We start from the raw sequence: 18,114 nt of genomic DNA on the forward strand, positions 1-18,114 counted from the left end.
AATTTTACTGGTATACTTGACATACCATAAACTGTACACATTTAAATTGTACAACTTGTGAAGGTGTGACGTGTATGTACTTGTTAAACCACCATCAAAATCAAGGCACCTCCCACGGTCATGACACCAGGTAGTTCCTTTGTGCCTCTTGAGATTCCTTCCCTCTTGCTCCAACCCAGGCCGCAGGCAGCCTCTACCTGCCATTTGTCACTATTGGTTAATTTGCATAAATCGAATAAAACAGTATGTACTCTGTGCTGGCCTGGCTTCCTTCACTCAGCATAATGACTTTAAAATTCATTATTGTCGCTGCCTGTATCCATAACTTGTTCTTTTTTATTGCTGAGTAGTGACTTTTTGTATTGCTATACCACATTTCTTTTTCTTTTTTTTCAAGTATGCTAAAAAACAATTCTTTTTTTTTTTCTGTTCACTTGATGAACCTTGGGGTTGTTTCCGATGGTTGGCAATTGCTAATACAGCTGCTGTGGACATCTGTGTACAAGTTTTTCTATGGATATAAGCTGTCATGGTGTAGGTATATATCTTACTTTTCTAAAAAATCGGTAGATGGTCTTCCAAAGTGGTTGGACCATTTTGTTTTCTTGGGAGCACTGCTTAAGAGTTCTGGCTTTGAGAGTTTTAGGACTAGAAGTCCCTGAATTTGATGAAGTTTATCACTTATCTTTTATGGATTGTACTTTTGGTTTCATATCTAAGCAAACTTTGCCTTGCCTACCCTAAAGACTCAAACAATTTCCTGTCTTTTTTCCTATTAGTATTATAGTTTAGCTTCTATATTTATATTTATTTTTAGGTTTTACATTGATGTATATATTCATTTAGAGTTAATTTTGTATATGGTACAAATGTGGATTAAATTAAAAACTGGATATCTTAATTCTTCAAGTAGTATTTGTTGAAAAGAATTTCTTTCACCATTGAACTAACTTTGAATCTTTGTCAAAAATCAATTGATCAAAAATCGGTGGGTCTATTTTTGGAGTATATTTCATTCATTGACGTATTTGTCTACTTTTATGCCAGCACCACATTGTCTTGATTTCTGTAGTTATAGAACGTCTTCACTTTAGAGCGAAGTCCCTCAACAATATTCTTTTTTTGCAAAGTTGTTCGGCCATTTTATATGAATTGGCGTTTTTATATGAATTTTAGTAGTGTGCCAGTTTTAACAAAAAGTCTGCAGGGGTCTCGGATTGGGACTGCATCAACTTGAGGACGATTTGACATTGAGTCTTCACATCCATAAACATAATTTATCTCTCCGTTTACTCAGAACGTCTTTAATTTCTTTCAGCAATGTTTCATGGGCATTTAAAAAATTATAAGCCTAGAGAATCTTTTGTCAGATTTATCCCTATGATCTTGCAGCCTTGCTGTTCTGTAGTTTCTATCCTGCACCCTTGCTGAACGTATTAGTTCTAGTAGCTTTTCTGTAGATCCTGTAGGGTCTTCTATACCGGTGCTTATATGCAAATAAGGACAGTTTTATCTCTTCTGTATTTTTCCCTCGCCTGAATGCCTCTCATTTCTTTTTCTGGCCGTATTACACTGCCTAGAGCCTTCCGTACAGTCTTGGATAGAGGGGTGACAGCAGGCATCTTTGCCTTTCTCCTGATTACACAGTGAAATCATTCAGGCCTTCATCACTCGGTGTGATGTTACCTGCATGGTTTTCATGGGCTCATTTATCAGGTTGAAGAAGTTCTCTAGTTTACTGAGTGTGTTTAGCAGGATTGATGTTGGGTATTGACCGACGTTCTTACTGCTTCAGTTCAGATGAGCATATGGTATTTCTCTGTTAGCCTGATAATATGATAAATTGTGTCGATTTTCAAATGCGAAACCACCCTAGCAATTCTGGGATAATACTTGGTCATGATGTATTGTCCTTTCTATGTGTGGTTGGATTCAATTTGCTAAAAATTGTTAATAATTTATGTATTTATAGTCTTAAGGGGATAGTGGTCTGTAATTTTATTGTAATAATTCTGCTTGGTTTGGGGATTGCATTTCATTAATTCTCTGTATGAGTTTGTGTAGAATTTATATCATACCTTTCTCAAATGTTTGGTAGACTTCAATAGTGAAGGTTTTGTGCTTGGTGTTTTCTCTGTGGGAAGTTTTTAAAATACAAATTCAATTTAATTATGGGATATAGGGCTATTCAGATTGTTTTTTCTTGAGAGAATTGGTGTCTTTCAAGGAATGTTTTCTGTTTTCTCCAAGGTCTAAAATTTATTGGTATAAAGTTCATAGTACCCCCTTATTATCCTTTTAGTTAGTATGTTGAGCCTTCAGTTTTTTTTTTTTTTTTTTCTTACCAATCTGGCTAGAGATTTTAAATTTCTCAAAGAAGTAGCTTCTGGCTTCATTGATTTTCTTTACTTTTCTGCTTTCTCTTTTATTGATTTCTACTCAGATCTTTTATAATTTTTTTCATCTGCTTACTTTGTGTTTCATTTGCTTCTCTTCTCTCATTTTCTTCAGGTGGAAGCTGAGGTCATTGATTCGAAATCGTTTTTCTTTTTTAATATAGGCATCAGTGTTATAAATTGCCCGTAAATAGTGCTGTGGCTGCAACCTAGAAAAATTTTAAATGTTTTGTTTTCATTTCTATTCAATTTAAAACTTTCTGCTTTCTTGCTTGTTTTTTTTTTCTTCTTTGACCCATGAATTATGTAGCAGAGGGTTGTTCAGTTCCCAAATATTTGGGGAGTTTTGAGATACATTTTCCTTATTGATGTTTAATTTAATTCAGTTTTGTTAGAGAACAGCCCCCCTCCCCCACCGCCACCCAGCTTTGCTGAGATATAATCGACATATAACACTGCGGCCCTTTGACCCGTGTGTTTGGAGGGAAATGATTACCGCGGTAAGGCCCGTTGACACCTCCATCATCACACATCGTTCCTTTGTCTTTTTTTGTGTCTCGTGCCTGGGTTCTCCTTCCCTGCTGGAGCTAGGCAGGGGCCTCGTCCCATGCAAGGGCCGTCCAAGTGCTCCTCCTGCCGGGCAGGGCGTCTGAGGCTCTGCATCGTCTCCGCCTTCCTGTGGGCATTTGTGAGCAGCCTGAGGTATTTGACGTGGGAGTGACAGCCGCGGCGTGTGAGCAGGGCAGCGTGCAGCAGGACCAGCTGTGCGGGTCTGTCTGTGCCCCACGTCGGGGGGCTGGATCTGCCAGTCAGACACGAGTACGGTCTCCCTCCGCTCCCAAGTGCATTTTAATGGTTGGCATTTGACACAAATAAATGGCCACAGCTGTATTTTTTTCCCCCTTTTCACTTCGTGTCCGCGATGGTTCCCCCCTGAATATTTCATTGTACATCAGAGAAGTGTGGCCTTCCTAAAGCTAAGCCAAAAACCACGCCATCCTCATCTGGATACTGAATGTCACGTTAAGAATGAGGGGCTGATACGTTGGAGCTGATATTAGGTAATCTGTTGACTAGGCAACTTGGTTACCCAGTTCAAGATCAAAGCAATATAAAATGGAATCTTTTTAATGGTCCTGCTCCACCCCTGTCCCCTTTAGTCATTTCTCACCTTCAGCCCTGCAGATGACCACTGGACTAGATTGTCACTGTCCTCACGTTTCTGTATCAGACACAGCAGGTGTCCGTCTCTCGCCTGTTACCTCCCAATCAACCCCAAAGAGCTTTTTAAAATATTCTTTCTATAAATTGGACTGGCAAAGAGTCATTGGAAAATGTAGGCTTTCCTCAGCTTGATGGGAACATTGAAATATAGATTTTGATTAAATTCGTGACAGAGTGCAGAAATGTGCAAGGAAAATCTCGGAAATATCCTTAGCTCTTTCTGTGTCCCAGATAATGGCTAATGGGGGAAACAGATAAGCCACTGAACCAATGATTTATCTAGATGAATGGTTGGTGTGAGGGCTACAGGCCCTTCATAAAGGAGAACTGTTGGTGGTTTCCCTGGTAAGCCGGTGTTATCGCAGAGGAGAAAATACGCGCAGGAGGATTTGCCCTGGGAAACTACTGGAGGACTCAAAAGGAGACTCGTGATGGAACATGATGTCGAAGATACATGTCAAGAGTTAATTAAATTCTTTCAGGAAATGCGAGAGTGAATAAAATCATTATTTCTAAATCAATGCTTTATCCAATGTATAATTTAAATGTATGTAATTCAGTGACTACAATTTATAATTGGCATTTGACTGGTTTCTGTCTAAAGGTGGAGGCATTCAAGTTGGCTAAAATTTAAATTATTTTGGTATTCTCTCTCTTATTGGGAAAATAAGGGATTGTCTTTGATTTTGCGTCACTTTATAGTCAGTCACCGATAATTATTATTATTTTTATACAGAAGCTGAGGCTTCTTGAAGAGCTTGAAGACACCTGGCTTCCCTATCTGACCCCCAAAGATGACGAGTTCTATCAGCAGGTGAGGCCCTTTAATACCTTTATCAATCTGTAGTGATTTGTTCCGATCGACCTAAGTTTGCCTGCGAAGCACCTGCTGTCCAGAGAGGTTAAATGAGACGTGGCATGGTCTGATTTGGTTGCCTCGTGACTCGTCACCCACGGAAGTGACCAGGCACTTCACAGTCTGCTTTCTGTGGTGAACTTAGTGCTTCAGCAGAGGGGCCCAGATTCCTTCCTTCTTCCTTCCTCTGCTCGTTCTGTTTCTTCTGCAGAGAGCACCCACTTGCCAGATGGCTGATTCTTCAAGACCTCAGCTCCACACCGCCCTCCTTTGTGAAGGCGGCCTCGACTGACCTTACCTGCATGCAGACCTGAGGGCCCTTTCCTCTGTCCCGCTTGCACCTCGTCAGCACCTCTGTTGCACCCATCACGCTGTACGGCAGTTACGGGGTTCTGTGTCTCGGTCCCGGGGTTACATAGCACCCTTTCCATTACAAGTGACAGAACCCCAGAGAAATTCCTTGTGGAAAAAAGGGAATTTATTGATGCGCCTTAGATGTCCAGGAGGACCTGGCCCCACCCCGCTTCTCAAAGGATGTCTCTGTTTCTTGGGTGGTCTTTCCTTGGTGGACTTCCCGCTGGCTGGGTGCCCACCTGCCCGTTACTAGGGCTCCATTCTGCAGGAGCCCCCCTGTGCTGTTCCCTTCCCTCCTCCAGTGGCTTTTCCCTTGTCTTCTTCAAATTTAAACCTTGCTGTCCCCAACGTCTGCTCAGGACAGACACCCCCCATTCAGGCTCTGGGCCCTGGCCGGTCCATGTCTTCAGAGTCCCCCCACGTCTCTTGTCCCATGCCGCCGCCGCAAGCTCAGCTCAGCTGCTCCGTTTCTTCCTCTGTCAGCACAGTTTTATCCTTCTCCTCGTTGGTGTCCCGTGTGCCCTCCCCAAGGCCGCAAGGACGGCCCCTGGAAAGGTGTCTGGCCTGTCACTCCTTGCTTCCTACAGGTTGCTGGGTCTCTCTTGCCCAGAAGGTAAAGTTCAAATTCCTCAGCATATCCTCTGAGGCTGTTCACTCTGGCCTCAGACTACCTCTCTGATCTCGGCTCTACTCGTCCAGCCTTGAACTCCCATCACGCAGAGTTTCTTGCCACACCCGAGCCTGCTGGGCCCTCTCGCCCTCACGCCTCTGGGCCTAGGGTTTCCGAACCCCGATTTCTGTCTGCTGAGCATCGACTGACCCTTACAGGCCTCGCTGAAATACTCCTGCTCCTGTCAAGTTACTGGGAAGTCCGCTTCTTTGACTTCCAGAAATAATGAGTCTGACTACTTCTCACTTCCTCTGCCCATCACGCAGTAGCCCAAGCTACCATCGGCTGCAGTAGCCTCCTAATTTCTACCCTGGCCCCCCGCCCCCCCCCCACCTTTAGTCTGTTTTAACAAAGCATCTGCAGTACTCTCTCGAAAACATAAATCAGCTTGTGACCCTTTCTTGCTGGCCCTTAGGTAGCTTGCCGTCTCATTTGGAGAAAAGCCCAGGCCCTTCCATTCCCCTACAAAGCCCTACACACCTGCCGGGCTCCTGGCTGCTGTCCCCGCATTTCCTGCTCCCCTCGTCCCCCCTCCCCCTCCTCTGGCATTCTTGCTCTGCCTGGAATAAACCAAGCACACTCCTGCCCCGAGGCCTTTGTACTGTGTGTCCCCTCCGCAGGCAGGAACTCTCTGAGCGTGCCCAGGGAGCTGCAGGACCTGTCCCCTCGCCTGTTAGGCCTTCCCCCTGCACGCCTACCTGACTTACCTGGCTGCCTGTTTCTCCATAGCACTGGGTACAGTCTCAAATGCTAGAATTTTACTAAATAAACAGGCACACACGAAATAAATAGTACAATGCTATACGTATTGTAAGCTCTATATACTGTGTATATAGACTGTATCTATAAACATGAGCTCCCGGAGAGCGTATAGAAGCTTCACTCTCTCTGTCTTCCTGGTTCCTAGTGCTAGGCACGTGGGATGTACTCGATAAATATGTATTCAATAAAGGAAGGTTTTCCTAATTATTTATCTCCTGCTCCCAAAGCGGTATGAATAGACTTCTACTGGGATAAGTGTTTTTCTAACTATTGCTTTATATTCCTGCCTGTCCAGTCCAACTGTGAGATGCTATAAAAGAAGGCCTGTTTATGGCACTTTGGACAGTGTCTGGCACATAGCGGATAGTCAGTACGTTTGAAATAATTTGTCAAAAGAGCCATTGAATGAATGAATGGACGCACATGCATCTTTGAGTCACTTAGCAGCCACCATATGGCATCACAAGACCTGAGGGCCAAGTAAGTGTATCGCCCATTTTTGTCAGGGGTGGCGGCCAAGTCATAAGCATTCTGCAGTGAAAATTCTGTAGAAAATATGGCTGGTATAATGCAGGTTTCCATAGAGGGCAAAATATAAAGTGCTCCCGGCAAAATTTATTAACAGCCAGATTAGAAATAGGCTCCCATGAATCGGTGTCTCCTAACACTTTTAAATGAAGGGCGTTTCCCAAGTCACTTGAAGATTTTAAATTCTATTTCACTCTCCTGATGCTAAAGTTCCACTGGCTTTCATTTGGGGGAGCCTCTTGTAAACTGGCTTCTTATTCAGTTAACATGTCTGACTTCTCTGTATGATGAAATGCTTTCAGAAGTATCCCTTCACATGAGAGGAGAAGGCAGAATTTTTATACAGTGGTTCAAAACAGGTAGAAAATAAAGCCTGTGCTCCAGAGAACCTAGAATCCCACATCTTTCAACCATTGATAAAAGCCTGGCATGTTGGCAATTTATATCTAAAATACCTTTCCAAGTGCTTATTAAACTGTATAATTATTATTTATGTCATAGAATCTTTTGTAGATCTCAAGAAATATATTATGTGCCAGACAACTATTAATATAATTGTGGGACTAGAAAAACGTTAATGGGATCAAAAGAAAAATATTTTTTTAAACATAGTTGGAAATCTGCCAACAGCTGTTCCAAATTATTGTGTGATAGCTGATGTTCTACATGCACCTGTCCAAAACGGCAGGTGAACTTGTTTGACGGAATTAATTAACATTAAATTATTTAGTGTCCAGTTCTTTTCTAATGTTACTAGCTGTTCTCTTTAAAGAAAAATTTAGCAAACTCTACATGGCACTTTTATGGATCTGGCACTAATCTAATTATTTTATAACTATTAAGAGAGGGCATTAAGGTTTGGGGTTCTTTTCTCTTGCATTTTTTTTTGAGATTGTGATGATGGTAGCCAATTATTATTATTTGTATTAATATTTCTTAGAATTAAAACAAAATTTACTAGAGCATTGAACAGTATTTCAAGTCAGTTTTTAATTGTACCAGAAGTTATTTTAAAAATATTTGAAAATTTAGGGTCCTCAAAAATAATCTCCAGGCAAACACAAAAAATTAATAAAAGTTGTCATGAAATGAAGAAAATTTGAATGCAACATCTTTCCCTTGATTTATTATTTAAAAAAAAAGTATTTTACATTTATTTTTGTCAATTTGAAAAACATACAGCTATTTAAAGAAGAAAACTGAAATTATGCCCGAGTTCACTCCCTAGAGACAAGCACCATAAACTTTTGGCCCTATTTTCCTCAAAATCTTTTTTTTCTGTGAGTATTTACATATCTACATTTTTTTCTTCTATATGAAACTAGGATCCTATTGCCTAATTATCTTGATACTGATTTTTTGTAAAACAGTAGTTCTTTTACTTACATTTTTCATAAAACAATATAAAAATTCTTCTGAAGTATGTTATGTTTGTACTTCATATCATGAACGACAGACCATTTTTCTTTCCAGACTCCCACTGGGCACTTTAGTGTTATAAAACAAGGTCTGATGAATATCTGTATAATCTTGATAAATTTCTCTATTCCCTAATGATAAACTCTTAGAAGTAGAATAACTAACTCAAAAGATTTGAACTTGTGAGGTTTTGGTAGGTTTCTGTCCAATTGCCCTTAAGCTGGGTTGTAATAATTTGCTTTTCTAAGTGCAGGCTATCAGAATATTTCGTTTGCACTCACCAGCAATGTGTATTACTATGATATGATTTTATTCTTTTTGCAAATTTAGTAGACAAAGCTAAATTAAATATCATTTAATACAATTATGTTAATTTATAATTTTCCTGAATTTGGTGCCATTAATTTTTTTCTATAGTGAAGAGCATTCTATATTAATTTGTGTGAATTTTTCTATTGATATTTATGTATAGTTTTATAAGTATATCTATTTAAATTTGGAATGGTTCTTTATTAAGAATTTTAAGCCCATTTCTGCCATGTAGATTGTAAATATATTTTTTCCAGGTAGTGTTTACCTTTTAGTTTTATATTTTTTTAATGCAAAAATTTAAATTTTTATATATGCAGATGTATCAGTCTTTCCCTGTACAACTGTTTATTGATAAACTGTGTGCATGTACAGTTTACATTCCATCAAATTCAGCTTCTGAAAATGTACAATTCAGTAATTTTCAGTAGTTTTAGACCATTTCCAGCTCCCCAGAAAGATTCCTCTTACCTCTTGGCATTCCATTTTATTTCCCACCCCTCGGCCTAGACACTCACAATTCTGCTTTCTATCCATCTTAAAGCCTTTCTTCTTGTAGTCTTACAGAGGAGTCTTGCGTTCTTATATCTGAGCCAAGGCCCGGGCATGTAATGGAGAATCAAAGAGCTACTGCCTCCTTCTCTCACGTACATACAGGACGGGGCAAAAGCAGGTTTTTCTGTTGTGGGTACGCAAAACGCCGTTTATTCTTGTATTATTATTTATTAGTTATTATATGGTTTTTCATGCGAACAACTAAACCCTCCCGTGTGTAGTTACAGATTGACAGGTGCTGTGAAACGTAAGTGAAGTGTGTGATGAATGGGAACAGGGGCGGAAACTCAGGGAAGCTTTCTTTAAGAAAGAGCCCTGGAGGCTGAGAAGGACCTGCTAGGTAGCGTTGGGGGACAGAGCCTGCCTGGAAGGCGAAGCGCTGGGAAGAGAGGCAGGTGTGGTTGGTGGGAAAAGGGACGTGAGACCTCAGTGAAAAAGATTTTTGGATACTTTCCCATATCATTATTATTGTTTTATTGTTAGAGTGCTGTTTTTAACCTCAAGGTATTTCCACGTGATACTCATATGGTCACATGAATTTCCCAGGTTCTTAGAGTTATAATTCCCCATGTGAAGTATATTTTCTATAGTCTCCAGCCCCAGTTTATATTAAACAATATGAGCACGAGTAGGGTGTGTGTGTGTGTCTGTGTGTGTATTCTTTCCAGTCTTCCTCTCTCAGCCCTGAAGGAATGTGTTCTAAAACAAAGTTCTTAGGAATGATTATATCTTCAGTTGCTTCAGTGTTTTACATGGAGGACTATTAAAGCAACACTGGGATTGTTAAAATGTGGAGACATTTTCTTCTTAATTACCTTGCTAGTTAGACGTGGTTCAAGTATACTAACCCTGGGGATTTGCTCAGAGGATAACCGGTTTACAAATAAAATGTTACTGTCCCTGGCTCCAGAACGTTCTGTCTCTTGCTCACTCTATTACATTGCTCCCTTCATGAGCTGTGTAAACAGAGAGCGTGATATTCCTGTTTTCGTTTTCCAACTGGGATCTGTGAGGGATAGAAACTAGAAATTCTGAACACATCCCGACGGTCTCTGTGTCAGTCCCCAGTACACCATCTAACTCCGCTCTTTGTCGCTTTCCGTGGATGACCCGCACGTCAGACAGAAGCAAGGCCCGCCTGCTGTGCTTTCCTAGGAAATTCAGTTCCCCCCTCTGACCTGACTCACTTATTTTTCTTCTGCCTGCTTCCGTGAACTGTCTCCCTCCCTTCCATTTCCTGCACTCGGGATCGGCCGGAGCAGGCCAGATAACGCTGTGGGAACAAACCACCGTCAAATCTCAGCGGCTTCCCCCAACAATACTTCTCGTTCACTTCACACATCATTTGTGGGTTGGCAGAGAGTCACTGCCCATTAAAGCAGTAACTCAGGAATGCAGGCAGCCACCGGCCGGTTGCTATGCCGAAGGAAAAGGTGTTCTGGAGGGTCTGGCAGTGACAATGAAATGCTCTAGGCTAGAAGTGACAGCCATCATTCCTCATTGAACAGAAGTGGTCCTGTGTTTCCCCCCACGTGAGGGGGCCGGGCAGTGCCATTCTACATGGGGCCCCCGAGCCTGCGTGATGGGGAAGGAATCCAGAACTGTTCGGCTAACGCCTTTAATGACCAGCACATATTCTTAGCTGGTGATTCATTTTACATTTTCTCTGAGAAAAATGGAAGCACCCCTCTCCCTGCTGCCCGCCCCCCCAAACTCGCCAAAGCTCAGTCAGCTGCCTATGGTCAAATTGACTGTCCTATGAATGTAGAGCTTTTTTCCCTTCCAGCCTCTTCCAACATGGGAAGTATTCTTCCTCCTTTCCAAATGCTTGTGATGATACACTCCCATCAGGAACGAGTTCTGAGCATAAACAGTGGCATCCTACCAAATGTTCACAGCCGGTTCTCTGCGGTGGGGAACAGCCTTGATTTGGGGTTCCTTCACTTCCTCATTTCCCCCACTGTCAGCTTCCACCCTGCGTTCCTGAACGCGTGCGGGGAAGGACGCACACAAGGACATGCTTTCTCGAGGTGGAACAAAGGGGCTCCAGCACACCGTGTATAGGTTGGAGTCCCAGTATGTACACACGTATTTTAGCAAAGCTTGATTCCTTTCCTTTTATATATTAATAATGAAACAGGGCTACGCTCCCCTCCCCCCTCTTCAACTCTAGTGGGCTGCCATGCAAACCTCACGGCTGTACCTGCCTGGCTTTGGCAGCCTGCCGTTCTAGACCCTCCAGGACTTTGCGCCTGTGGCTAGTCACCCCTCCTCTGCGGCACCGACCTCTTCCTCTTGTATCATCCCCACGAGCACGCGAGGGTACTCGGCTCTCGGGCAGCGCTGAGGACCGTCTCCGACTGAGCATCCCCCGCCTTCACAGCTCCGTTTGTCTATCCCGGTCACACGGGATCACCCGGGCGTTTACAGGGGCCGTTTCCGCCGTCCCCTCTTCCACTCGCCGTGAGCCTGCTCTCCTCCATCTGACTCTCACGCGCACCGCTCTGCAGAAACTGCCGTCATCGCTGTCACCGCTGATTTCCATGCTGCCACACCGAGGGGGCCATTTCTGTCCTCATCGCACGTGGCCTCCCTGGGCAAGCGACATCACTGATGGTTCCGTCCTCACGGAGACGCTCGCCTTCGGCTCCTGCATCCGTACACTGCCTGCTCTCCTTTGCCGAGCCCTCCTCTGCGCCCCAGGAAACGGCTTGGGGCTCCCTCCTGTATTTGCTGGTCCCCGAGGAGACCTCATTAATTCCCAGGCTGACCACTCCCACCCCGATTTCCGGAGCCCCGCCTTCTCCCCTGAGTTCCAGGTGTGTGTACGCCTGCCCCCCCCCCCACGCCCCCGGGCTGTTTCCACCCGAGGATTTCATAGGCATCTTAATGGCGGCCGCTCCAAAACGGAGTTCCTCACTCCTCTCTATTCTTCCACCCACCATCTCTGTTCTGTCCCAGTCTTTCTTATTTCAAAACATAGCAAATTGTTTATTCATTGATTGAATTCAGAAATTCGAAAGGCGTCCATAACTTCTTTCCTTTCTTTACCCCTCGCCTCAAATCCTTTTGCTCTGCCAATTAAATGTGTATTTTCTCTGTCCATTTCTCTCTGTCTCTAATCCAGACTATTGTTGCGTTTCCCTGGATGGGTGTAATAGTACCTAATAGGGTATTCTACTTTCACGTGAGCCTCTTCCCACCCCATGCCAGGCATTTCGATGAAGAGTGATCTTTATCAATGAAAATCAAGTGACTGGGAGGCGGGGAAGGGTAGAGGGAGGGTAAATGGTGAGGGATAGAGATGTGACCTGGGGTCCTGAACACACAATTATAGAACTGGACACCTGACACCGATATAATTTTATTAACCAGTGTCCCCCCAATAAATTCAATAAAAAGGAAAGAAAGGAAAAGAAAACATCAAATTACCCTTCTCCTCTTGAATCCTCCAGTTCAGTTACAGTCACGTCCAGAGTCCGTCCTTTGACCTCCAGGTGTGACCCATCATCTGCCTTCCTCTTCCTCTTCCTCTTCCTCCTCATCTCATCTTTCTCTGCCTGTGGCTGTTCTGCTTTCGTGGAGCTGGTCTCCTTTCTGTCTCTGCAGCAGGCTGGTCTCCGTCCTCACTGCCTTAGGACTTTTTGGTCCCCCTTCCTGGGATGCTCTTTCCCTGGTGGGCCACCCAGCTGGTACCTTCTTTTCCTGAAGATCTCAGCTTAAATGCCAGCTCCTCAGAGAGCTCGTCCTACTCGAAGCTTTCCCATTAGTTTGTTTGGGATCCCTTTCACTTATTTATCTGATTTGGTAGAAAGCTCTGTGAAGACAGGAACCCAATCTCTGTCAAGTATTTCGTAGGTACTCTGTAGGCATCTTTGAAAGTGAAAAAGAAAGTTTGGAAGAGTAAATGGTCTTGCCCTATCTAAGCATACAAATGGTAATTATTGAGTGAAAACACAGAAGGAATGTATGTCTAAAAGGATGGGTAGCCCAATACTAAGAAGCAACCAATCACATTAAATTTTATCAGGGTGCATGTGAAGTCCTGTGCTTTGGTTTAAAAAAAAAGTTCATTTCATTGTAGGGAATCAGGGCATGCTGGCTTGATTCCAATTTACATGTCAGGTTCTGGGAGCCAGAAGTGCAGGCTGGGAAGGCAGTGCAGCTTGAAACTGCGGCAGTAAAGTCACGTAATTCCGCATTCGAGAGACTGATCTTACAGGACTCTCCCCCAGTGACATTCCTAGAATCATTGCAACTTTCTAAATTGCAGTGGGGCACCCCACTCCTCCGCCTAGTCACTTACCCCTTCATTCAAAATTCAGTGAGAATATTCTGGACACCAGTATTAGAGCTGTGAACAGAAAAAGTCATGGCTTCATGGCTGCGGTGTTCGTGGCTCCGTATCCAACTCCCAAGGAGAAGTGATTTCTCCTTCAGTGAAAGCGTGGGAGCAGAAACCAGTGTGTCATTTGTTGAGATCCCATGCGACCTAGAGGTTAAGAAGTCCTGTTCTGGGGACAGACTCTGGACCCCGATTCTGGAGGCCACTGGCTTCAGAGTTCATCTGCAGTGTTCATCAGCTGTGTGACTTCAGGCAAGTTCTTATAATGTCTCTAGGCTTCAGTATTCTCATGGAAGATCAGAATAGTACGACCACGTGAAGTTGGAGGAAGTAAATGAGTTAATATATATAAGTCACGCAGAATAGTCCGTGACCCGCAGGAAGCACTGAATATGTGGGTGACAATTTAATTAATAAAATTGTGTTTCCTGGAGGGCCAAAGGCTGGAAGACAGATTGAGGGGAGAAGTGGTCACGGGGGGAGCCTGGGAGATCAAAGCCCAAGTTATTCTGTCATTGTGTTTATGTATTAAAGATTGCTACTCGAGCTTGGACTTGGAGGTCTTGACTGCGGAGTTGGTGACATCGTTGTGCCTAGTCCTCTGTTTGAGGCTGGACAGATGTGAATCCTCTTTAGAAATACCAGTGGACAGTTGTTTTTTAATTTCTCCCCCCTAATGCCTATAAAGAAATACCCTTTTGGAAATCCTGAAATCAGTCCTCTCTCTAAACACGTACTTTTGCTCTGGTTTTGCTCCAGTGGCAGCTAAAATACCCTAAACTCGTCCTCCGCGAAGCCGGCAGCGTCCCCGAGGAGCTGCACCGGGACGTGCAGGAGGCCTTCATCGCCCTGCACAAACACGGCTGCCTGTTCCGGGACCTGGTCAGGATCCAGGGCAAAGACCTGCTCACTCCGGTCTCTCGCATCCTCATCGGGAACCCGGGCTGCACCTACAAGTACCTGAGCACCAGGCTCTTCGCGGTCCCCTGGCCAGTGAAGGGCTCCCACCCAAGCTACCGCGAGGCGGAGATCGCTGCTGCTTGTCAGGCCTTCCTGAGGCTCAACGAGTACCTGCGGATGGAGACCGTCCAGACGTGGGACGAGCTCGTAGCCAAAGACAGGGCGAACATCGACGTCGTGCCAGTGTGCATCGGTCCCGACTTCCCCCGCGTGGGCATGGGGTCCTTCGATGCACAAGACGAAGCGGTCATTAGGAGCAGGTCTGCCTACAATGTGACTTTGCTGAATTTCATGGATCCCCAGAAGATGCCCTACCTGAAGGAGGAGCCCTACTTCGGCATGGGGAGGATGGCGGTGAGCTGGCACCATGACGAGAACCTCGTGGACGGGTCAGCGGTGGCCGTGTACAGCTACAGCTGTGAAGGTACGTCCGCGCGGGGCGCAGCCGCCTGCGTGTCCCGGAGCCAGGCGGGTGGGCCCTGGGCGTACATGTGAGCATGCATGCATGCGCTTGTGTGTGAACACATGTTGTGTGTCCCTTGTAGGTTAGCCTTAGCCGCATTTCTGCAGAACCAGCTTTCTCACACCGCTGCGCCGTCGGGCCCACTGTCATACTGTGCGCAGAGAGACTGTTGCTGCCCGTGAGCATGACTGTCACTTTGCCCCTCCGGGGCCCCGGAGTACAGCATCTTGGCTTCCTACAGCGAGTGCCTTTCTCTAGAGCGCAGAGAAGACTGAGGAGTTGCTGATAAAGGGCTGGGAAAACAGAAATCTGTCAAAGCACTGCAGGTCCCCACAGGTGCACATTTCCTGTCATGCCAGAATATTTTATTATGGTTGGCACCACTGTCTTGTTGGGAGTGATTTGTCAAACATGGACTTGTTCTCGGCCTTATCCTGTTCTGACTGGTGGGTTTGTAAGCAGACAGTCCCCTCTATTCAGGGAAACCTCCCGCCCCCTCGCCTGTTCTGAACATTTAGCCCTAACACGGTGGACCTGGTGGACTCTGTCTCCCGGTCCCCTGGGAACACAGATCGCAGGCTACCGTTCTTTGTGGCCCGCCTCAGTTTTCCTGCTGTCGCTCGGTTTCCGTGGTTTAGGGTCTCTGTTGTTTTCTGGGACAGAACCATTAATAGGGCGTTTGAAGCTGCTGCCTTGTTTCTCGCCCGATCATTTGGCAAAGGAATGCAAGACCCAGGGTTAGCCCTCTTGCCTGCGTGTCTCTTCTACTTGTGTGTGGAAAGATGCTCGGAAAACCAGCGTTCCAGAAAGCACATTAGGGAAGGAACTGGAACTTTGAAGGGTTATTGTTTTCTGACAACTGTTTTTTTAAAACAATTGCATCTTGTTGTTGTTGATAGCTTTTTGTTTCCTAAAATGACTGTTTTGCAAAAAGGGGTTGGAAGAAGAAATTCTTGTGCTTGTCTTTCAATTCCTTCCCATTTCCCAGCCTCGGAATATTTGTTAGGAGAGCTAAACTACTCCCCAACTTTACCTTAGGCCTGTCGCCTGAAACAAGGGACTAGCTCAGCGGCTGGAAATTTCACCAGGTTCCTTGGCATCTCAAACACCGATGGTGACTTAGGAAAATTGCTTCAAGGGGATTTGATGTTGTCTTAATGGACAGAACTGAGATCCTCTGATCTCCAATAAGGCCTCGCCAGGGCTTTGCGCGCTATCAGGTTGGAACCTCCGCTGCGCACCAACAATGCCGCTTGCTGGTTTCCTCTGTAAGGGGGCAGCGCTCTGGAAGGCGGGGGCAGCGGCTGCGGTGGCTGAGGCGGCCACAAAGGTGTCTTTGTGCTCCAGGTCCTCTCAGCCCTGCAGCTTAATAGTCCCATTGTCCTCCCGGAGTGTGGGGGCCCCAGTAGTTTCTGAAATCTAGAATATCTCTCAGAAAGGAATTTAAATTTTGAATGAATAGTTTCTGTGCTCGGGACTAGGTAAGACTGATAAAGGGTACAAATGCACATAAATACGTAAAGGTTTATCCTTCAATTATTACCTGGAATGGGGGCTGCAGGATTGGAATCTGCAACCCCTGAGATTCCCAGAAGTCTGTCTGATAATAACAGCAATACTGGGAGCTCTCCTTTATCGAGCACCTACTATGTGCTGCCCGCCAGGAGAAGCCTTTTACATGTATTAACTTATTCAGTTTTTACAACAACCCCATGATCGAAGTACCAATGTCATCCTCATTGTACAGACGAGGAAACTGAGGCACAGAAGGGTGAGGCACTTTTCCACGGCTGTACAGTATGAATTAGTGGAGCTGGGATTTGAACCTATGCCTTTTGTCTTCATAGTCCCAACAGCTATGGCCAAATGCCTTCTGGACGGGTATTTCCTATCCCTGCAGTATCGATTTCTCTGGGATTTGGGTTTTTTAAATGTCCACCTCTGGACAAGTTAAAGGGATGTTGTACTCACTCTTCCTTGAAGGTCCTGGTACCCTCACTCTCTCTCCCCACCGCATCGGCTCTATCTTTCTATGCAGCCTCTCGGATGATGGGAATTCATTAGCCCTATGAAGTGGACCCTTTCTCGAGGTCTCTGGCTTCATGAATGACATTGGGTCAGATGGTTTACAGTGCATGTACCCTGAAACTTTTTGGTGGTACATTTCTCCCAAGTGACTTCTTCCAGCTGACAAGGGCCACACTTACTTTTCTGGCCTCCTTAGACTCCTGCCAGAGATGCATTCAGGTGGACTTGAAGAGAGCCATTTGGGTTAAAATTGTGTGTGGAGCTGGGGCGGGCTTCAAAAGGGCAGACAGTGGACATTTCAAACCGCTGTATTGTTTTCTGTGTCCCTGAACTTGTGTGTTGAGCGTTTGCTAAGGGAAGTTCAATGAGCTGTTCTGGATTGCATGGAGATCCCAAAGCAAAATCAAATGCCCTTCTTGCCTGGAAAGGAAAGGTGAGGGACAGGTGTGCTCCTGTGATTGTAATGATGAAATGACAAAATGTCTGATCTGGAAGGGACTGTTGGGATCACCTAGCCCATGTGTCTCATTTCACGGATAAAAACATGGAGGTGCGTTGTCCAAGGTCACATAGTTACTTAGTGATCAGAGAGTCTTATGGGCCATGGGAAAGATTCAGGTAAGACGCAGTGGGAGTTCAGAAAAGAAACGATGACTTCCTGCTGAAATCGAATTCAGGTGAAGCTTAAGATCTTTCTGGACTTGGCTCTCAATACCTTTTCCAGTGAGATCTTCATGTAGGTTTATAATGAGCCCATCATTCCTCTTTGGATTATTCCTGTGAGAAGTAATTTGTATAGGATATGTGTAATTATATACTCAAGTCATCGGCTTCCCAGGCGGTTCTAGTTCACAGATCTCTCTAGTAGGAAGATTGGAATGGTACAATTTTAAATCAGGAATGGCTTTGGGGAGCCATCAGTAAACAGGCAGAGCATTTGCCTTTTCTCTTCTAGCTTTGCTGGCAATTGCTGGTTGCTCTGAGATATTGAGTAAACAACCTCACACCTCTGAGCAGGGAAGGCATTAAAAACTCATGGTGTAATATGGCCCTCCACCTTGTTCTTAGACTGGCACGCCTTCAAAAAGATCACTTAAACGAAATGTCTGTTGGTTACCATTTTTGCTTACCTGCAAGGGAACACCTTCTGGGACCTTGTCTTTATAGGGAAAGCAATTCTTAAGACATTGAAGTGCCCAAGCTTGCCAAACATTGCAGATGCTTGGTATTACTTTCTCAGTCTCT

General features: G+C 44.8%; 1 protein-coding gene across 1 annotated transcript in view; it reads left to right on the plus strand.

The window, feature by feature from the left end:
- The window catches only part of FTO (FTO alpha-ketoglutarate dependent dioxygenase), a 254,429-nt gene that overhangs the window by 22,119 nt on the left and 214,196 nt on the right, over window positions 1–18,114 (plus strand). Inside the window, exons 2-3 of the mRNA XM_090260181.1 lie at window positions 4,357–4,434; window positions 14,178–14,802. Coding sequence (XP_090116307.1) covers window positions 4,357–4,434; window positions 14,178–14,802 — 703 coding nt within the window. The remainder of the gene's footprint in view (window positions 1–4,356; window positions 4,435–14,177; window positions 14,803–18,114) is intronic.

This window comes from Furipterus horrens, unplaced genomic scaffold (genome assembly GCF_987537825.1).
Source record: "Furipterus horrens unplaced genomic scaffold, mFurHor1.1.pri manual_scaffold_13, whole genome shotgun sequence".
Classification (NCBI taxonomy): Eukaryota; Metazoa; Chordata; class Mammalia; order Chiroptera; family Furipteridae; genus Furipterus; species Furipterus horrens.